We start from the raw sequence: 23,169 nt of genomic DNA on the forward strand, positions 1-23,169 counted from the left end.
GGAAACAACAAACAATCACTGTCAAAAAGCAGGCTAAGTCACTAATAATGGTTAGTTGGAATTTATTATAGTTTAGTACGGATGAGTAGGATACCTTGCTAGTGGATCAGGAGTTCCTCTTCACCTCGAGTCGGATGTGTGGACCTGTGTAGGTCTGTACACTTGACTATGCCTCTTGAGTGTCCCTTGAAAATGTTAATGCTAAGCGTGAAATGTGAAGCGATGCCGAAAGGTGCTTGCGTATTGCCAGAAAGCACATGGTTATCGCAAGATAAAGGTTTGTATGTCAAAGCAGAGAATTTTCCTACAACCTACTATGAGTCACACTTCTTTGTATTCCTCAAGAAAAACAAACTCCGGGTTGACGTCAATCCCATTTTACAAGGTAGAATATTCCAATGCAAGTCTGCACAGCTTACTTATTTTCACATGCTAAAACTACTTGTAAGTAGAGATCCAGAAAACCTGAAAGTCCGGTGAGAGAATTTCGTTATGACTATGCCAAAAACCGAAAAACATCGCAGTTTTCTGTAGTGCTAATGGCTTAAAATTGTTGTAACATCGAATTTGCCTCTCCGAAGAACGCAGGTGCTTATAATCTGTCCGAACACTCCTGAATGGTAATCACAAGACACGGCATTCCAAAAAGTTGGAGCACATTCGTTAGACATGTTTTTCAGTAGTTTTTTCTAACACATGAAGGAGTGGGGACGGCCTATTGGTCCTATGATCAACTAGAAGCTAACACTTTTCCGGAGACAACATTCAAGCTGTGGATTCAGGGTCATCTGGCTTACATGCATTTGTGTCTATGACCACAGGTAAATTCGCCCTCACTGACAGCAATCTCCATAAGCCATACACATTTTGCTTCGGATTGTACAAAGGCGCGGTTGCGCAGCTGTCCTACCTGTCACTGTCATAACCTTGCAAAGCTATTCGTGAACGCTGGAAGTACCGAATGCTGGATTGACGAGAACATGTGAGAGAATTACTGATTTTCAGCAACCTGTTTGCCCATCCGCATGATTCCTACTGTCAGCCAACTACTAACTAAAAATGGATAATGCAACTAGGCAGGTTGTACTGTAGAGATTTATTTGAGCAGTGAATTCAAAGCATGGCATACCGAATGAAACAATTGCTGCAGCTTTGCATACAAAGTGAATTATGAACCTAGTTGACAGACATTGTGTGTGTTTCCTATGGGCACGTAGAAGAAGCGTGCAAATTACATGAGGGAACCTTGGTAACAGCTGAAAAGCGTGAGTGCACTAAATTCAAATTCAGAAAAGGGTAAAGTGTGGAATATTATGAAGTCTTGGTTTTAGGGTTTCTGAACTCACACATCAAGACTTGCCCTTTTAGAGCCAAGGATAGTCAGTACCTAGGACAATGCTGCAGTATGTGGAGAAAACTAATACAGTCCGTAAGTGTTATGAGGCATTCCAACTTATTCTCATTTGTGATGAACATGGAGAACTACGGTTTTTGTTTATGCAGGGTAGAACGTTCAACTATCGAATATTATTATGATTGACAAAGAGTTTTCAATACGGGGAAGAACCTGCCCGCCACCAGATAAAAGTAGCGGTTTACTAGAATCCCCAGATGACTTAGCACCTGCATTCGCTGCATGAATTTGTCCGACAAAACTAATTTGAAATTTTTGAGCTTTATGAATTACTACCACACTACTACGGGTACCTGCCGCAGTTGTCAGCTTACCGAAACAAATGTCAGTCATCGAAGTAAATGTCGCGGGTGTCAATCATGACACAACAATTCGTACACCCAAAAACCATCCACCCATTAGAGTGAATTTCGTGTGGGAAGCAAAGTGTTGTTGTGTGCTGCCGCAAATAAAATTTAGCATTTTGGATTTACAATCCCGTTAGAAAATTCAAGTTCCTGCCCTTTTTCAGTAATCACAGTCCAGTTTGAGCCCACCGGGTAAATCCACACATGGCACTGAAGTAGGGGTCTCTATCCTTTAGCCTCTAAACTTCTGAAATTGTTCAGACATTTTCAATAAATTTAACAAATGTGGGAAAGCTAAATCACAATTACGGCGACGCGCTTCACGAATGATGATATATGAGCAAACAAGCACATCTTGACATGTGGAGTAACCGCTGTAACCTCCCACAGGATGAAGTTAGTCAGTGCGGAAAATTCGAGAGTTATTTTACAGCCAGTTCATCCTAGTCTGAATGATCGGTCATGTGCATCTCACGAATATTTAGGGGTTTTAGCAGGTTATTGTTCGAACGGTTGTCAAATCAGTCATATCAATCTTGGGGAACTCTTTTTTCTGTTTACATTTGGTGACCCAGGTAGGTCCGGTTTATGGTAATGCAGTAGAGGTAACATCCTGTTCTGGATTTAGCTCTCAGCATGGCTGATGACATGCAACACTCGTGGGGTTTGGCAGGAAGGATACACTAATCCAGTGGACTTACTAGGTCAATCATACCTCAGAACTCGGAAAACTATCTAGGTTGGATTGATATGAATAGAAGCCTCAACAAATCCTGCTTTTTTCCACAAAATATTCCGTAACAACTGACGCGGATCTTGGCAAGCAATCTACAAAAAGTGTGAGATCAAGAGTACCAGATAGCATCAGAAAATAAATTAACACTGGAATAAACACTTTAAAAAAGCTAAACCAGGAGATCAACTGCACAACCGTCGGTAGTGGCAACAGTGTGCTCAGTTTATCACCACACATTTAAACCCCTTTCAACAAGTGCGGCTGCGGAGGGGCGTTGAATAATCCACACTTTCTAAGGATGAATAAATTGTCCTTGCAATATGATTTACATTTATCCCGGATGGAACATTACGTACCTGAAACGAGTGGAAACTCAAAGCCACTGAATAGCCGGCGGGAACGACGATTTGCCAAATGCATTCTTTGCTGGATCGATAGAATTCCGGATAATTTGGACTGGTAAGTGTACCCTCCTCCATTTGAAGTTCACCGCCGCAAATAGCTAATGGTGAGAATAAAAGGAGGTTGACTGTTTCGGATGGTTGGTCAACTCATAGCGTATTCTGGTGGATCACTGAAATTTTTGAACATAACATAATAACAAATCCATATTTGTGTTTATTTGATACCGTTTCTGAGCCTTTCTAGTGTGTTAGTCTGGCACATTGGAAAAAGACACTACATCTACTAAAATGTGCCCAATGTTTCCAGTGGCTGTAGGAAGATTACCTCCGGAAAAAGATATTTTGGCCACAACAACAAATATACTCGGCTAGTAAGGGATTATTTCTACAACATTTTGGTTTAATATCTAACATGCATTCTGGACGGTTGTAAACTTCAAATGTTAAAAATCTTTGAAATGGTCATTTACCTTTCGATCGCGTGACGTTGGTTTAAATGGTGCATCTGAATGAGTGATAATTTACTAAGAAAAATAAACAATCTACTGGGTCTTCCACAAGTTGGTTGAATAATCTTCATTACTCTAACCATTTTGCACATGAACTGCCTCGCTGACTCCGTCTGACCAGACACCCGTCTACAATCGGCCATACAGAGGCGCGCAAATTAAGTCGACGGACATTAATTGGCTGGCGCGAGGAAAAAGCAGAATACAGAATTTATGGATTTTCACAAGCAAGCACTGTCTAAATAGCTGTCGAACTATTTTTCCAATGCCCTTGCTGCGGCCACTTCTAAAACTACAATAATATGTGGCAGTGCTCTTGCGGAGTCTCCAGAACAGCACAAATAAAATTGGTTTTAATGAATGACCGTGGCAAATTTTAAACATCCTGTCATATTTGATCCATATAGACGGTCAAACACTTTCTAAGGAAGGAAGGGAGGATCAAGTAGTTGAAATTGTGCACCCCGAAGAAAGTGTTTTCCAAAAAATGAGATGCTAGTTAGCTACGAAAATTCCTGCTAAACTTTCGAATCTTTAGTTTCGAAACCATATTAGCCTGAACGCTTTCGTGGCATATTCGTTTTTCGTTGTCATCAGATGAGGTACCTTTACTGATGCACAATAAGTACCAATCCATACAACATTTTTACACCTCCTGGGTAATGTTAGGACAACAGAAATATTCCTACAGAGATTTATATAAGTTTATGATGCTCTTTGAACTAAGGAGTGCACAATTAACCCTAACGTTCTCATCATTCCTATTTGTTATCAGTCTGGAAGATAAGCCACCGGTTAATACCACCGGCCAGGAAGTTAGCAATGAAAAGCCACTTGAACAATAGTGTGGATTATGCTGAGTTCCATTCTTTATGGTAACATAATTTCCCACATTATAACCCAGAATTCTCCTGAATGCACTGTCACACATGGACAGGACGTGACCTGAAACAAGACAAGCGTTTGTGGGAAGCAAACGAAAGATTTGCCCAACAGTGTGTACCCCGTCACTGCGACCTCGTTCCCGATGTTAGCACACAAAACTGGTCTGTGTGTAATCTTGTCCTCAAAACTTATGCACCTGGTGAACGATCCACATACTATTGGAAGAGAGCATAACGCATGGAATTATCCATCAAATTATGACAGACATGGACTTCCAAGTTTAATGCACTCCCAATTTTCAAAGCACTGATAACAATTCATAACTGGTTTAGGGTTGAAAATACAGCAAACAGTAACCAACCTTCGTAGTCGGCTATGAAACCTGTACTCATGCTTCCAGCAGAACGCCGATATTCCAGCCACAAGCGCGAACCGGTAGAAAGGACAGGAGAAGGAATTTGGTGTCCACAGTATCGACCTTTAGCACAATGTGAAATAAAGCACCATTGAAATAGTGGGCATGATACATAGGATAAATGGTCCTAATTATAGTATTTGTTCCCCGAAATTTCGTATACTGTTTTCGGGTCACAATATATTAGCTTGGGCGCACCTAAAAATATTTCTTTGAAGGACCGGTTCTCCCGAAAGCCAACCAAAATTCTATGAATAACTTACTTCAACTTTTGTAACTATGTGAATTTTGAGTTTTTTTCAATGATTTTCCCAAGAATGACAGGAATTTTTGACGCGTTTGCTATTGTTACTCTAATCCTTCCATTTGCTCATACATAAATAATTAGAACATATACTAGAAAGCATCCGCTGGTCAAACCAGTGTGATTTTTATCCTGCACCCTCCGACCGGAATTTTTGTCAAGAATATCACTATGCAACGTCTGGGTGGGAATATCAAGTGCCTCAGCTCACATCAAAACTGCCATATGCCAAAAATCTCTGAAATTCAAAGAGCTGAGAATAAAGTACTGATGATGCAGAGTGGTGTTGGGCTTTCGTGGTATCATCGGCAAAGTTTACTGGCAAAAGTCTTGATATCGCTCCTCGTGGAATCAAAGGTTTTTTGTCGGACAGGATGTAATTCCCCACAGAAGTTCCTGGAGCTCACGATACTTAATCCGAAACTGTTTGTATTTCAGAAGTCATTTTTACAGTGGAGGTGTATCCTCTGGCTTTTTTCTATGATATTGAAGAATATACATAGAAGAGATAAATTTCACAACATGACGGTTGTCAATTTCTAATAGTTTGTATAAAAGACTGTGTTAATTTGTAAGATAGATCAAAGGTGTTCCAAACAGATAAACACTACGGGGGTCCTCTCCTCATGTCCTCTTTATCAATTGCATCACAAACTCGTAAGTGATGCCATGCCTGAAGACCCAAGTTAACAGAAATATTGTTTGTTGTTAGCAGAAAGTACTGATGGTAGACGTAACACGCCATAAAAGGTTATATGAAGCTTGGTCAGTCTGACAATATATGCTAGACGGTAGCACATCTCGAAGCTAACAGACAAGAAAGCAACAGTGACATTTCGGTAGACGTCATGACATTAAAAAAGAAAGGAACCCACAACACACGGCTAGGCCAGCTAAGATGTTTTTGAAGATTTGTACCCAAATGATTTTGTGCCTACACAGAGCACTAACCGTTTGACATTTTTACTCCTGAACTATGTACTGGCTGGTGTTCGATCCAGCAAGATAGTGTGCTTTTTCCTGAAGGATCCTGATAGATGGTTGTTTATCTTAATATCGAGATATGAATAAATACACATTTACTTGAAGATATCGCTCGTGATCTACAGGCTCTAATAGAGGAGAAATTTTTCATGGTGATCATTTTGAGAATTATTATGCGCAAACAGTTGATGATGAGAGGGTAAATGATGCATTATTTCCTCAAATCTCTGTCCTCAATTTAAGTTAATCTGATAGCTTGATAGTCCCCATCGAACATTCAACTACTCCGTCCACGTGGTTATCGATTTCCAAATTTTTTTAAAAGTTGTCCCATCTTTCGCACCCACCATAGTACGTGCCACAATGATCAGCCCGCCTGACATTGGTATGCATACATGTGCGTACGGGTGTCAGCGCATCCGCTCAATCACCTGTGTTCATTTCCTGTCTGCACTGCCAGTTCAAAGCTGCCGTGCTCTGGTCACCGCAGATCAAATCAGCAGCAGGATTTACAGGGTTGATTTCGAAGTCCATGAGCGGCAAAAACACTTCCCGGCCACCACGCTGTTATCTGCAGACCTTGAAACTGAACGGTGCCTGTGGTTGATTTCGTGATCACGGACAGATGCGTTTCGTCGTAAACATCTTCCTACTCTTCCGCAACAAGCGACTTGGATTTTCTAACCCAAATCTTACTCTTGTTGTTTGGGATCATCTGAATCTCGAACGCCTTACAGAGAGCTCAAAAACGTGCTCATCATTCGTAATCCTTTTTTAAGTCATCTCACTTCATCGCAAAATGTCTAAGACTCAGTGCTAATTTGTAGATGACCGCAATGACAAAGGATGATTTCAGTTTTTCCCTAAATGCCGTTCAGAATTCAACAGAGGTCTTCAGTGTTTGTAGTAAACTGGATATCCTCACCTAAGAGCCAGTTTATTCTAGAAAAAACAGGCATCCTTACGTCGGACCAGTGAAGCAGCGACAGTCTCAGAAACGTGTGAATATTTATTGCGCAATCGGATCCAGACATTTAGGCAGTTTTCTCAATAAAGCTTCCAAAGCAAGACATGCTGGTTAATTCAGAGGATTGATCCAACTAATTTAGTGTGTAACTGGAAGTAGTCTGATTAGGTTATCTCTTTTCTACCTTACACAGCATAGTCACCGATGAGATAAGAAAATGAACCAGAAAGTGCTGCTTGATGTTAAATTATAGCATTTTTAGTTTACTGGTGCATAATATTGTGAGTAAGCATTTCGCAAGTTTCGTAACAAGTGATCGCATGAAATAACTGTGAGAAAAACTTTAGACAATGTTGTTTTTCATTTTCTTACAAACTTAAAACTGATCTAATTGAATCCACCTGGTAGCAAATAAGGGGTTCGAAATCCACTCAAATTATTTTGCTGGTGATAACTCCAGCTTTTACCTTCGGTGCTGAAGTCGGCACTCATTTTAGCATGACATGGTCAGATAGCCATCCTATATTTTGGAGTGGGTTTGGATATCCTTTCCTAAATTCCTTTGAGAAAATATAACTTCAGGTTGTCTCCTCACCTGGAACAACTTGTACACAACCGCCTTATCGTCGGACCCTGAACTAACTGCAGTTATGGCGGGATTCAGCCAAACGAAATTGGTAGATACAATTCAGGTTCTTTTAGACTCTGAAGTGTGAGTGGCCAGAGGACTTGCGAGTTTACGTTTGAAAGACAAGCTGCGCCATTTTACATCTTATGCAATGTCGTCGCATTCTGTACTCCCCAGCCCCAATATAATGAACAGTTAACAAATTTGTGACTTGCATCCAGTCTTTGATTACTAGAAGAAAATTCGCACTTTGTGCGGGCGGTAATGCTGAATAAGCTCAGGCGATGTAGGAAAAAATGATGTTTATGGAAAATAGCTGCGAAAGTTGAAAGTGGAGTTGACTGTGAATGAGGACTTCGCATTCCTCTCAAACTCAGTCTTGCGTAAACACACCCAAATTAAACTACTGAAACATATTTCAGAATCTCACTTGCGTTAGGCATCCTTGGTAATCCCAAGCCTACCCTTGAGTCGGACAAACAACTTCATTTTATTTCGACAAGAAGGCCAGAATATCATGGAACCAGAACGCGTAGGCAGCATGTCACACATTTTTGGGGCGTGAAAGCTCAAGCGGTTAGAGCGCGAATTTACTGACCGGAAGGCCAGTGTTACAGCCGAACAATTTTTTACATATTGTTCAGTTTGTTGTTCTCATATTGCATGTGTGAAGTTGTCTGTTACCAGTTGAGCAACCAGGATGTCTTTTTGTTGCCTGTTGAATTTGTCTTGAAGAGAATGTGGCATCAGTTTCACTTATCAGACCGATTAATGTGCTGCATATGTTGTGACTTGTGACCTCTTTTCTGGTGCACGATCACAATCGTTTCCAGATAGCCATCAATATTCACGGAAGCTCTGGTGACTGCAAAGCTGCATGATTAGAAATGAATGGACTTTCTAGTATAAAATGAACGAGACAAAACACAAAGCGCGGATTAGGTCCCACACGACGGGCTTGCAAAAGGTATGAATACCATTCAGCCTGTACCAAAGGAATTGGTTACAGGGACTGCTCGAAAACAGGCATTTCACTCATGCGATTGGATCTAGTGTGTTTAAGCTTTAAGTCGGGGGCATGGCAGTGCGTCAGGTTGCAAACCTCTGACCTTAGGTTGGTGGCCGAATCATAGAAACTATTATTGGTACATTTTCTCGCGAAACAAGGTGCTTTCGGGCAAAACCACTCTGAACCGGGGAAATTTTAGATCCAGTTCGATTACCCTTGGGACAGAGTGAACTCAACCCGGGTCCATCACCAATAAGGATACACATTCCCGCATCATATTGATTGCTGAACCACTGACGACACTGTTGAGCTCTGACTTTGATCGAGAACTAAGGTGCTCAGGATTTACTAGCACATTTCTGACCTACAGCTTCAAAAAATAACATCACTTTGAATTGATGCTAACTCTCATTCATTACCCTCCGCTTGTATGTTCTACGGTATAGACATGACACTTTAGTGATCGTTCACATAAATGGCTTTGTACTTTACTAACAACGGTTATTTAGAAACTCGTCAAAAAACACTACTGGTTTATCGGTCGAACTTAAGGGAGCTGATTTGATCTGAGCTGACCTGATCTGTTCTGTTCAATACGCATGCGCAATCAGTACTGCTACTCCAAAAAGACCAAACGTTTCAAGCAGAATTTGGACCTCTGTTTTCTGCAAACATACCTAGTAGTCTGGATCCCGAGTAATAACCGTCGCGGATTTCCAAATAATCATTAATACATGAAACCTGATTGGGCGTTTTGTGTCGCAGTTCATAAGAACTTTGGAAGTCGTGCAAATCGGATATTTGATGTGAACTGTGTGTAATCGGTCCAGAAATATCCATATGAGTGAAGTTCAACCGGATTCGTTCACCGGAAGCAGCACTGATTCGCCATTGGCATAAGATTGGCCCGGCGGATGTGAAACCAAGGGCTGACGAGGACTGTTCACTAGCTTTTGTACCGATAACTTCATTTGTATGAGGATACTTGTTTCCTCCAAAATGATACGGATCGCGGAGAACATAATCTTGTTGTGGCTGGTGCACTGAGGGATCGTTCACCATACCAGATAACCCGTGATCAACCATTCCATCTATTTGACCCGAGGGCATGGGCTGATATGGACCAAGTATATGATTGTTGTCATCCGGTAGTAAGTGAGCAACTGACAGTGCATTTCCTGAGTGATAGGACTCTTCGGCACCAACGGAATTAGATAAATATGAGAGATTGACAGATCCGAGTCCACCAGCAATCTTCCAGGCCATTTGAGGAGAAGAGAAAGATCCGGATGGTTCGAGTAACGTTCGTCCACAGGCTAAATAAGGGAGTTGACAAATATCGTTTCAACGAGAAATAGCATGATTAAACGGACGCAGTAAATAGAGTTTTCTGTAACGGAGTAAGAAACTTTATGTATAAGCATATGTAAATTGATTACAATATACCATGATAGTGTAAAATGCTTTCGTTTAATGGCAGAACCATGGAGAAATTTAAGCATTTACAGTAACTGTGACTATAGTGTCGCTGCTGTTGTAAACGTATAAAGCTAAGGGAAAATGGATTTCAGTAAGTATTTGGATGGGAAGTTACCATGTGCTAAGCGAGTTTAAAAGATGCTGTGATCATATTTTTCTTGGTTCAGCTATTTTGGCACAAGTACAGGCCAAAGTAGTAGTTACAGTAAAGAAACAGGACTATCCAAACACGACAGATGTAAATACATAACCACCAAAAACTAGAACAAACTGTCGGGATTCTAGGAGCAATCTAAATGAGGGTGGCACTTGTTGCGCTATTTTTGAACGCCGACGTTTGTGAACGGAAATCCTGGGGAGACGTCGCGAGAAAAATATTTTTCGGAAGTTACCATGCGAAAGCTAGGAGCTAATTGTACCCAAGCATCCTGGGGAGCGCCATGGAAAATGTCTCTTCCAACCGCTTTGACCGACGCAGTTAGCACAACCGACAACGGTATTCGTCCAACGACACTGCGGCGGGTTATAGCTATAAGACTGCTTTAACCGAAGTTAAAACTTCCTCCATCTGAGTTCACTACTTAAAATGAGAGACGTAAAAAAAGTGACCTGATGTGAAGGATAACCATAACCAACCTGCTGAAGAATAGCCTCCTGTTTGCAATCACAATTTAAGGACTCATAATGTGAAACAAAAAGATTTGTTGATAATCTGTGGAGGCCCGGTATACACAAACCAACAAAGTTTGATTTTTGCCTACCGTTTTATTACTTCGTTTTAACGGAAATTTAGACTTGTCGGTTTGAGCTCATGGACGTTCAGGGATAGAGAGGCATCGGGAGAGATTTTATAATGTAGCATCGGAATCTTGAATTAAAATCAAGTACATACACAGAAACGAGTAGGCTCTTTTCAGCAGAATTCAACAACGAAGTTAGTTATTGTGATTTCTGTAACTGACTGTTTGTCCTTTGAGTCGATTTCGTCTTCAAACCGACATGAACTAGGTATCGTTATAGTGCAAAGTTTTCTTTGGCTCTCTTTGAGTACAAAAGTGGCCGGGAATGATTTTCATGGGAATGCAGTTTTATATTCTTTTAGCTGCGGTGCTCGTATTATGGATTTTTATCGGTTTCTTGAACTCAGCAGAAACCGTTTTGCCTTTGTCTCCGTAATAGCGGAAACATCTGTTTATTTACCATGGTTAAGGAATGTGTTTATTACAACTTGAGTACTGACGTCCAGTAGCCTTCACTATTCCATAATCGGTCTTTAAGTTTAGGATGTTTGTGGGTAAACTCCACAGAGAATCAATAGAGACGCCTTCCAGTCCACGTGAGATGCATGTCTAAGGATAGGGGAATCGTACTACTGCTGGGTGATTGTATTTATATTCCACTAAGCAAATTCACTGGTTGAAATCAGTCACTATGTTTTCCTTTGAAGCCTTATACTCTTCCAGAGGACAGGTATTGTATATGTTCGGTCAAAGCGTGATCTGAACCTAGGCGATAGGCGCAAAATCTTCCCATTTATTGTGATGAACATTCATAAAATTATTCCCATTGATACCTTTTGCTCGTATGTATCTGTGATGAAATGTATTAGAAAATAAAATTTGGCACGGTTACTTTTCGTGGTCGCAGGCTATTCAAAGTGATCTGAGTTATGCAGACGGTGAACTGACTAAGCATGAAGAATATGGGTACGATTTCATCACACCCCAAAACTTCTTGTAATTATGCGAAAATTTACCGACAAGTGTGAAAGCCCATGTGGAGCTTCCCGACTAGTACAGTTTGACAGCAAGAATGTCAGACAAAACAACTGGAAAAAATGATGTCATTATTGGGGCGGCCGGTAAGCTAAACACCGAGACCAGGTATAAAATTGCAGACAAGATAATTCATACGCGTGCAGTGTGCATCGACAGGGTAGCTGTCAGTCGCGCCTGTCCTGAATATCCGCCATCGAATTATGAAAATTAGGTAACGCAAGTAATTTCTCCCGGCAGTGTGCCTGAATAGGAGAAAGACGTCTGTCTGAACAGTCGGAATAATCAAGATTAACAGACAAAAGTAAGGCTGATTCATAATACGTATGATTTCCATGAAAGTCTGTCTTATTATTCAACTTGTCCATTTTTATAATGGTGAATTCATTGATAGAGTCCAGTCCGCTCATAAACGATCGACAAAACTAACAGTCTAAAACCCAAGCAGTTCACCTCTAGCCGGTGGGTTGCATGTCATCTTGAAAAGATCGCCTCTTGAAGACACGGGGTCCCTAATTCTTTTCCAACAGTGATTGTATATAACCTTATTGCCCGAAGGTAATACACAAACGTTTTCAGATTCCATACTTGATGAGGACAAGATCCCAATCTTTACTAGTCTGTGCGCTTTTTCATCAGGCTTCTGGACAAAAATTTGAACTGGGAAATTATTTGAGAAGAGTGATTTCCACGTCATAATGTCTCGTCAGTTAACTAATTCGTTGCATCAAAGCCACCTAAACGTTTCTGCCGTTCAGAGAAACCGCTGAAAATTACAATAAATCGAGAGAGCCCAGAAAAACACACCCATTACCGTAAGTATGGTCATAACATCCTATCGTAGAAGACATTGACTGCATTCACAAGGAGTCTACTGGCTAAACCGCTTAAAATCTTATGTTCCCAAAACCAGGCTAGTAATTTAAACCCACCAGCTGGTATGGAAATAATATGGGCTGCGTTTTTACATGGGAGCTAATTTTTACTCCAATGATTATAGGGACAACACAGCACATATATATATTTGAGAACAAGTAATATTCCATCACATCTAAGATTAACACTTGCCGCAAACACTGAACATAAAGTTTGGTCTTGAAAACACATGCTCCCTGACAAAATTATTTTATATTAGTCTGTCACTGAGAATTTTTAGTCCTGTTGCGACATGGAACTTGGATAATGAGAAATGGTACAGTCAAGTAAATGAGAAATAAACAAAGCATCTAGATTTTTTGCGGCTTCAAGTTTATTCATGAGCGAGCTCCAGTGCAAGCCAATACGCGTGATCTTTTAGGCTCATTCGCGTCGCTTGTGTACTTTCAGATGCGTTTAACATACCTATCACACAAATTGTTCCTACCTCCCAGATTCTGATTTCACTTGCCGTTGTTGCGTTATATTCTCAAAATTATGTAAACGAGGTATGTGTGAAATAATTAGACTCGATTTATTCTTGTTTTTCCCAAACTTCACTTCGTAGCAGGCGCAGTAAACAGTGCTAAACTTATAAACATCTCCTAATTGCCATCCATTTAAATCCATAATTATTGCGTGTTGCGGCAAATAGGAGTCATGTTTTAGCATTAGTTTAGAAAACGATCTCAATATACGTGTGCTTGCTTCAGATGGTGTCCAATCACTAATGACTGGGACATATGGTATGAGTTTCAACACCTAGGAATAACGAGACTCGTGGAATCACTTGTAAATTTCCACACTTCCTACCTATGTTGTGGCAAATATTGTGCACTGTCAGTTTGTCCTAGGGACAGAGAAAACGGTTACTTCGGTGACCAAAGTTGAGATCGGTCGATTTTAGATGAATGGCATACATTCCAATTCAGTAGCAACTTATGACGATATCTAATTGGTCGTTTGTAACACAGCTTTTTGGTAAATTTCACACATTTGGTGTGAGACATACATTTTTTACGAATAGATTGTGAATTAATTAAACAATTAAATGTTGAAAACTAATGGCATCTGATGCGCTCAGAAAATCTTCACTTATGTTTTCAGACAACAAGCTGTGTTGCTGTTAGAGAAATCAATGGGGTTACTCAGGATTGGCTATTTTTGCGCAGCGCTTAGGGCTATTGATTGAAAGCAATGTGGGAATTGAGTGTCATTCATTCTGATGGAACAGGTTGACTTATGCCAAGTACTCGGTAATATTCTGAGATGCGCCATCTAATTATAATTGCCCCTTTAATATGCCAGTTGGCACCTAATATTTTAGACTTATAATTAAGGGAATCGATGAGTACTCTGACAAGGGAAACAAATAAAGCCAACTGAACACTCAACCTAACTCTTGAATTGTCCACCTTGATGTTACTTATTTAGCGATGTATATATATATATATATATATATATGCGGGTAATAAAAGCCCAGTGTAATGCTAAATTCGGCAAGTTGCAATACATTTTTGGTCTTATAAGCATACTCAGGTCTCCAGCGGTCCAAATAATTCTTGCGAAATAACTTTAATCTGATTCCAATGCAGCCCATTTATCAGTATAAATAAATGCATATTTAGGCTGGTATATGAGGATTGCTTGTCCTTTATAGAGTACATCCAGAAATTCCGTGTGCTCAGACGGGCCAGGTATTTTCTACCTTTAACTGAGAAAAGAGACGGGCCAGAGGGCGAATCATAAGTTAATTTATTCCTGATTTGGCGTCTAGCATATGAGCATGATGATCCAGCTGTAAACGAGAATAAATAAACGTAATAACATTTCGGTTGATAGGCATTAACTTCCCGATCAGAAGTGACATCATTCGATAACATACTGTTTGTAGTCGGTATCCCTTATCAATGCACTGGTGATGCTATTGCTTGTTAACAAAAACGTATGCTAGTCAGATAGGACAAAAGAAACTAATCAAACTACCCAAAATCAAAATGATTTGGTTTAGCTCAGATGTGTAAACTTGAAGAAATGTTTTAAGAACCACTCCGAAACAGAATCGACTCCCAAATACTGGTCCCGGGGAAATACTTACCGATGGTTCATCTATTTACCTACATGATTGAAAAAGGCTCACTCACAAAACGATTTTTTGCTTCTGGTGCTAAAAGACTTTTTGTTGCTCATATCATGCACGTTTTACACAGAAAGGCGGATGGCAGGCATTGAACAGTTTATTACTCAAGGGGTCACAATGGTCACCATGCGACCAGAAATCATTTAAAAGCCTTACTGTAAAGAAAAGAGTAAAATTGAGTGGGGAATAGACCTAGTGATAGCCTTCCACAATCAGTCCGATATCGTTTAGCAGACACGTTATAACATCTTCAATCATAAGCAGTGTGGATTGAACTGACTCCCGTCGTACCGATGTTGTTCGTGTTCTTCTGTCAGGTCAAAGTTTGGCCGTTTTTCTGTTTGTGACACTGTGGGCAAGGCATGAAAAGCAGCACAGTCTCGGGGGAGCCATGAGTTGGTCTAAGCCGTAAATGGCAAAAGAGCTGCATCGTTTGGTTCTGGACGCTCTCTTCAATTAAAGGTTCTCTTGCGCACCCTAACACTCGCCTTCTCGCTGCCCATTTGTGGAAGTGCTGGCACGTCCAGAGGACAGTCATTTCCGGATCACATGACTAAAACATGTGTATGAACATCAGTGAACCCAAATCGGCTATAGATTTTGAAGGGTAGCACTGTTGAAGAGCAAATAGTGGAGAATGACATGAATATCCAATAGTATCTTATAGAATCGGAGCTCTCAACCGGTATAAACAAGCGTGCAATAACTCTCAGCTTTTAAGAGCATACTATGCTCGATAACTGGGTGTGGTCTTGACGTAAAATAAGCAGTTTTTAATAACTTTATGTGCGTCGAATAGCTTCATATGACTCGTCTTCCGGAGTTGCATAGACCCGGAGTTTCAACATAATTATAGCCTCAGAGTGTACAGGTTCGTCCCCATATGACATTTCCTCTTAAAAAGCGATCTGACGTCACAAAATGTATAATCAAGCAATCAGAGTTTCTTCTGTCATAAACAACTATTCAGATGTAAGCAAGTGTACATCTCCTGAGCATGGCTGTGTAATTTCTTGGTGAATGTGCGAATAAGCCTTCCAAGACTATAGTGAATTAACATCCAAAGGTGACAGAAGTGTTGCTGAGTGCGGGATTCGTTAACATCACATTCGCATCCGATGTAAAATCTAACAGTTCAGGGAAACAAGATTTCTCTGGGCATGTAAAGCTCGTATATATTCAGAGACCAAGGAGCTGTCTCACCCTTACTGGGGATCAGCTGTGAGCATTTCATTTGCGGAATGATTCTTAACCGAGACATTCCTGCCAAGGGGCCAAAGACGAAACTGTTGAGCAGCTGATCAGGGGTATAATTAGTCCAAATTTAGAGAGAATATAGGGCGGCTCTTGAGCAATCATTAGAGAGGTCTTCAACTCCGCATCTTCAGGACATTTTTAGGAACTGCCCCTGATCTATGATATCAACTCCTAGAATGAATAGTGCCTTCTGTAAAGCTTTCCATTGCTAGTTAGGTAAAGAAGCACAATATGAGTGAAATATAGGTGATTACAAATCTCGGAGGTTTCAGTTAACAAAGTCACACCAACTTTTACTGTCAAAGGCAAAGTGGCAAATCTGATCATGCATAATCACATCGCACCCCTTTTGTTTGCAATAATTTTCGCCGTTGAATTTAAGATAGAATTCTAATGAGCCTAGGAAGAAAACACCACTCAACCAACAAAACTGCGGAAGAAAATACCAATCAAAAGACTGATATGAAACAGATGATGTTTCCTCTATTCGCATTTATCGAGCGCATAAAAGACGTAAAAATACTCTACAAAATTTTCGAGAATAAGTTTTTGGAATGTGGCAAAGGCGCCTGAGCTAAGTGGCATTGTTTCAACAGCTTTTTGGACAATAAGAGGTTAGACGCCATACCGTTTAAAACACCTCGTACAACACTATTTCAGGAAACATCCCCGTGAATTAAGTTGACCATACCAGCCAAGAGTATAGAACTATTCATATTTTGTTCCTCTGTCACACGTCTGTTTCGACCTGGGTGAACTACATTCTTCCGGTGCATATACTTAGAAGCTGAGGTTAGTGTTAGCAAACATTAGCTTCCATACGTTCTACGTTTATGCAATCGAGAAATGGAGGCCCGAGTTGGAGGCATTTGTTTACCTGGACAAGAGTACAACTTGTTTGTCTGTCTCACATCTCCTGGACTGAGTTGAATTCTTTGCCCAATCGGAGGCCTTGGACAACAGGCTTTTGGACGTATAGTTTCGTCCTTGTTCGCCTTGGCGAATGTCCCTTTGGCATAATGCATAATTGAGCTGTAGTCATACGGTTCACCCAAAGAATTCACCTCTCCAGGGTCCATTTTCTTGAAATTGAAATCTTGTCCCTCCACCACGTTTTCGAGCAAAATGTCCACGTGATCTGAAGCAAGAATGGGACAGTTTTAGGCTGCCAGTCACGAGTTCAAAGATGACGATAAGTTCAGCGTTTTAAAGTATCCCAATAATAAACGACTGCCGTCGTTTTGCAGTTATTCAAAAAGCGTCACATAGATTAGTTTTTACAACTCGCTTGCGAAACGTTACATTATAATAGTTTTACGGTTATCCAAGTGAAGCAGTATTAGTCAGCTTTTGATCATTTCGCCTAGCACACCCAGTATTTTGTTCCAAAATATCTGGTTCCTTAGTAGAAAAATGGGAGTTATTCTCATTAAATTTATGTGAAGGCTTCTAATAAAAAAACCTCTAGACCGAAATGGCATGGACAGTTGTGGAGCGTATTGTTTTTTCCATTGTTGAACGTTTACTGTCCACCAACTACAACACCTCTTGACTTGGCCTTGAACTATTTATCTCACCACATCTTGCTCACTACTCATAGTGGCCTGAAACAAAACTAGAAATGTTACAACTAAAATCCACTGCTTTGGTAAGAAATTGAGGTAGTTAAATAGATTTTCACAGGTGTTATAAAATCCGAAAGAGTTCGCGAGCTCTAAGAAAGGTGTCAAACTTTTACCTATATTGAAACAGCTTAGGACTGCAGTCAGACTATCGAATTTTTTTAACTGAACGGTTTATAGGGAACATGAAGGTATGTTGACAGGGAAAATACAGAAATAACTCATCCCGTTGAGTATCCAAGTTGTAAACTCTGCCAAGCTTTTTGATGGTGGCTTTATTGGAAACCTTTTATATCCTGGCAAATTTCAACCCCCTTATTTTCACCTCATCTTAGGTTGAATAATCTTATAAAAAGTTGAGAAATCACGCTATGAACATGTTTTTTTATGTATTTAGCTTGCTTGATGAAGCAAATATGTTGTCACAAAAGCGGAGGCGTAAAGTCCAGAAAGAAGAAAACTAAAATTTTTGCATGGATACTTGTGTCCCTCGGAAATGAAACTTCCTCCAAAAAATGACTTGGAATGCCCAGCGTCCAACTTTGAATGTACGTTCTAAACGACAAATTTTTGCTTGTTGCAAAGATTTAAATTTGTCTTAACTGGCTTCACCATTATTGAGACTCGTCACGTAAGCACAGTTTCTGAGTTTAAGTCACCCCTGAATTTTTCTTGAATCCAAATTACACGCATTTCGATAGATACTATAATTTGTTTACTAACTTGGTTTCCACTAAAGACCTACCCAAATCTCAAGTGAACATCTCATTTATGATACCATTAAGCTAAATCTGCAGCAAGAAGGTCACCGAATTTTTTCAGTCGGTGCAATGTTTCAGATTTTGCAGTATAGGTTCATGCAGGAAGCTACTCATGAGGTAGCTAGGAGCACCTCGACAGCCTACCACTGGCTTTGCCGATTTTTGGACTCATCTGGTGGGCGAAGTCCCAAGTTTCTCTCAATATTTCTCTTCAAGTCCTCTAACAATTTGTTTTACAGGCTGCCTTATGAACAGCCATTACACTGTTTTATATGAGCACCATAGGAAGACTTTTCATTCCCAGCAATAAAATTTACTTCAAAACATTTTGTCAGTCATTTTGCCCGCACATTTTGGCGGTACTTTTCGCATATCATTTTCGCTGCATTTCCCAGTGGGTGGTGAATCTGAATGCTTAGCACAAGAATAAAAATGCAACAGAGCAACTAGGTTCTGCATTCCATGCAAAGAGAGAGATCTCTGGAAATTCCTAACCACCTGCAACCACAATGTACTAACGGCACACTGCACGTGATGTTTCCGCACAGCAACAACCTCAATAATAAATGACAAGGAATAAGTTGCGGAGTTACTATGGCCAGAATGGATCGACCTTAGAATAAGCAAACGTTAGCCTTTATAGTCTTTATAAAAGCTAAGTAATATAGTAAAAGCATAGAAATGCACATGCTTTATGGAAAAGTTTTAAACCTTACTGTCCCTGTCCGGACGAGTATGTTCGTGCCAGAATCCGATGACATGTCCCAGCTCGTGTATCACAATTCCTTTCTTATCGCAGTTTTTCCCGATTGATATCGCCTGAGGTTCATCTTCGCTACGGCGCCCGACATAAGAGCAACAGCTTTGAGAGAGATGGCAGTGGAAGAGTGATGCTTTAAAATACCGGCGAGATGTCCTCGTGCATGGAGTTAATAAAATACGAATGTCTACTTTTGATCAAAGCGCTTGATTTTTTGGTTTATCTCGCGACGCCAGTTTACGCAAACAAATATGTGTCAAATAGAATTTGGCACGCTAAGACAATCTGAATCAATTGTTGTTTTCTTTTTTGTAGTCTCAAGAAGCTCGCGCTTAGGCACCAAAGCACTATTTATTGTGCATGCAGTTTGATTTTTCTTAAATATTCAAAACACTAACAGTTATGACTTTCTTATTTCTGATCTGTTATGGCCGTCCAATAAAACCAGATGAGGTGGTGGTACCACTAGATGAGACGTAATCAGATTTATGATATGGTCGAGTTACCTGGATCTTAAATGGATAATACACGATCCTAATACTTATTTAACTGACTAAATACGCAGCACATTTCACCTGTGATTACGCTTTTACATCTTGACCGGCTGACTCCACAGTTTACTACCTGTACTACGAAAACTGCGAGATCGCCTGAACGCATAAGATTTATTTACCACTGACTGTGTGCATTGAAATACGGCAAAAGTACATGGCGCAGTTTCGCAGTGGCCCGTATCTACTTTGCAACTTGTGAGAGATACTTATGCAGAAGCTGACAGCACACCACTCCGTGTTGATAATTGCAGCATAGGATCTGTTCTATCATTCTTATATTGGTTGCTATCGATGTCGTCACTTGAATGGTGGTGAAACGTTTTAGAAAAATTTATGAAATGGAGCAAACATTCCAACCATATGACAGTGGCCCTATTAGTCACCAGCAGTTCCATAACTGAACTGTTTTCCGTCATGTTGACCGTGCAACTAACAGGTAAGGAACCAAAAGTCCAAGAGGTAGATCGTATTAATGTAGCAGCTTGGGGAATTGAACTGCAGGAGGGTCTTCTTACCCGCATGCCTTTTCCGTAAATATAATGTAGGATTTGTGATGTGGCTCACGTTCCACGAAACTCAGGCAGGTATAATTCTCCCAATGACGCATGGCCTTCATTATGGTGGCTTTAGTTTCACCTGGCAAGACAAAGAAGATTGAAGGTGATCAAGATTTCACTTTTTTTACATTTGGGAAGGCTTAATATAACGGAAAAGCAAAAGTCATAACCACTAATCCACTTTCTCAACTAATCTGGGGAGCTTGGCCAGTGTTATGTGGCTGCTCTCTCCTTTGACTTATCTGTTCAGTTTGGACAATCGTCCAACAAATTATGGTATAAGAAGTGCGGACAATCCGCATCAAGCAGTTTGTCTCGGAAATTCGAGCCCACTGAAATAAAACTTCAGCTGTTTAGGTTTCCGCGTTTCGAGTTACTTGAGTGTATGCTTAGCTTCTTAGAAACCACGATGTGAATTTTGTTCATTTTGTTTTCACGTATATTCGCTATGCAAAGGAAAGCAAAACGGCAGTTTAGAGAAAGTGAAATTTGAGTCAAAAAAGCTTGAAAATTTGCAAACCTTTTGTGCTATTACTTTCACCCTGCTGAATGTATACTCATCATTCTGAATTGGCCGTATCCAGAAAAATATTCTGAAGACAAGATCGTTGATTTTGTTCCGGCATTAAATGCGCAACGTATTAAAAGATACGAAAAGTGCTTTAAATTTACCGTGCTACATCCACACCTACTAAGTATACTTTTGTTAACTGAGTTGGTGTTCCTTGAAACGGAGGAATCCTTAAGCCACGTTGACGAAAATGGATAGAGAATCCTCGTATAAATGTTGAAAGTTGCCTATCTCAGCAGTTGACAAATTTGCTAGCCTTTGCGTCAAACTAACTTCACTGCGCTGTAGGAGAAGAATGCAGGTGCAACTTGAGATCCAGTTGCAACTGAGTTCTTAAAAGCATAAACTAGTGTTAGTCACGATTCATCTGACTCATTTTGCCATTGTTCTTTGTTTTTATTGCGCAAGGAGCACACCAGTGACCCACACAGTTGTTCGTTATGGTGCGTACTTAGGCTGATGGAGAATCATTTGTCGGACACACCGCAAGCGTAAGCGATTCGGAGATCGCTTAAACATACTGGTAATAGGAAGTCATTGTAGGTAGATGGAAAATACCAAGCAAGTCGCAGACTTACAAACAAAATGAAACTAATGGTTGAGTTAGAAATAAGCATACTTACTTGTGAAATTAGCCTGGATTATGTAGGGTATCACACCATTGGGCCAAGTTCGTGATGCGTAAGCTGTAGCTGCGCGCTTTGCACGGCGCCCACGCTTTTGAGTACTTCCGACTGGCCGAATGGGGGTTGTTGGCTTTGCGTTATCTGTGGACTGCAAAGTCTCGAGTTTACTTTGTTCCAGTCGTTGTCTTTTATCCATGAGGTGTAAATTTTCCTGTAGCATACGAAGTCTTGATAGTATGCGTCGGTATCGCCGAAGTCGCCTGGGATTTAGCTTTCTTGGTGCAACATCATTATGTAAAAATGATTGTGTACTGAACACACGTGGATTCCGGAGTTCGTTATCGACAACACCATTCCGACGCATCCAGTTAATCCTCAGTTTATGTAGTTCCCTCCTCAAGTGTCGAGCTTCTGCCTCGTAACTAAGGCTTTGTTTGGGGAAACGACAGAATTGAAATGATTGTCCGAAACTTTTAACATAATCATAAAAACTAGTAGAAAACTGATAAATAATTAAAACGAAGGATTACGAGAGTGATCTTCGTGTTGCTGCGAAACAATATACATCCCCATATTGCTATAAGATGAAATAAACGTTAAAACCTTTTGAACTTACGCTATACTTTACGGCGAATCGAGGTTAGTAGAAAATACAGAACACGAGATGAGAATTTAAATCATAGCTTGGAAGGATCGCAGCGTTTGCTTCAGTTTAGAGGTTTTACACAAATAACGTCATAGAATTTCGATCTCGAACAATCAGTGTTTTCTAGTTGGTGTGGAACACATTACACATCCTGTCAACATGCAATCTAATTCAAATGACAGGTTTTTCATTCTCAAGAAAGCAACCCATCAGCTTGAATTTTGGAAAGGAAAATAATATAACTTGCAAGTAACATTTTGTGTTCTGAGGGCAACTTTGTTTTGATGCTAATCCGGGCAACTTCAAGCTGCAAACAACACTTTCATCCTCAAAATACTTAAAAGAAATTCTAACATCCCGAATATCTTTCCTACCGAACGAATCTTGGTGTTAGGCAGACTAAGTTTCTTTACACGCTGACAATAAATGCATGTTGGGTTTACAAAACGGTTGCATATTTGGTTGTAACTGTCAATCATTGAGAAAAATTCCTAGGCATGGTAGACCAGCACTTTGATTTGTTGAACAAGCACTCTCTTTAATGTGTGGCAAGGTTTGATAAGGCAAATTATTTTCAAAAATGAACTGAAATTAAATAAGAAGATAAGATATAGCCGGTTTTGCGGGATTCAACTGCCACATTGATGCTAACACTTATGTCTTTTCTAGATATGATTAGATTCAAACTGGATGCATGTTTTATTAGTTGCGGTCATGTTACATCTATCCAGATTTCTTCCTGAAGTTTCGGGCGCGTGCATGGAATCGTCACTCAATTCACCCATTTTATTAAAGTGGCACTGAACTAGGATCGAAAATAGGGTCAGCAGTGACAATTTTCAGGATGAACTTGTCAGTACTAAATAGATATATGGGGCTACCTGATCGCTATTTAAACATCAGA

General features: G+C 40.2%; 1 protein-coding gene across 1 annotated transcript in view; it reads right to left on the reverse strand.

Moving 5' to 3' along the window:
* The window catches only part of T265_06819 (hypothetical protein), a gene marked incomplete at both ends in the record, with an annotated part of 91,798 nt that overhangs the window by 27,160 nt on the left and 41,469 nt on the right, over positions 1-23,169 (reverse strand). Inside the window, 7 exons of the mRNA XM_009172193.1 lie at positions 2,854-2,999; positions 4,657-4,773; positions 9,280-9,918; positions 17,046-17,306; positions 19,268-19,413; positions 20,381-20,501; positions 21,617-22,047. Of these exons, the coding sequence (XP_009170457.1) occupies positions 2,854-2,999; positions 4,657-4,773; positions 9,280-9,918; positions 17,046-17,306; positions 19,268-19,413; positions 20,381-20,501; positions 21,617-22,047 (1,861 nt within the window). The remainder of the gene's footprint in view (positions 1-2,853; positions 3,000-4,656; positions 4,774-9,279; positions 9,919-17,045; positions 17,307-19,267; positions 19,414-20,380; positions 20,502-21,616; positions 22,048-23,169) is intronic.

This window comes from Opisthorchis viverrini (genome assembly GCF_000715545.1).
Source record: "Opisthorchis viverrini unplaced genomic scaffold opera_v5_149, whole genome shotgun sequence".
Lineage (NCBI taxonomy): Eukaryota > Metazoa > Platyhelminthes > Trematoda > Opisthorchiida > Opisthorchiidae > Opisthorchis > Opisthorchis viverrini.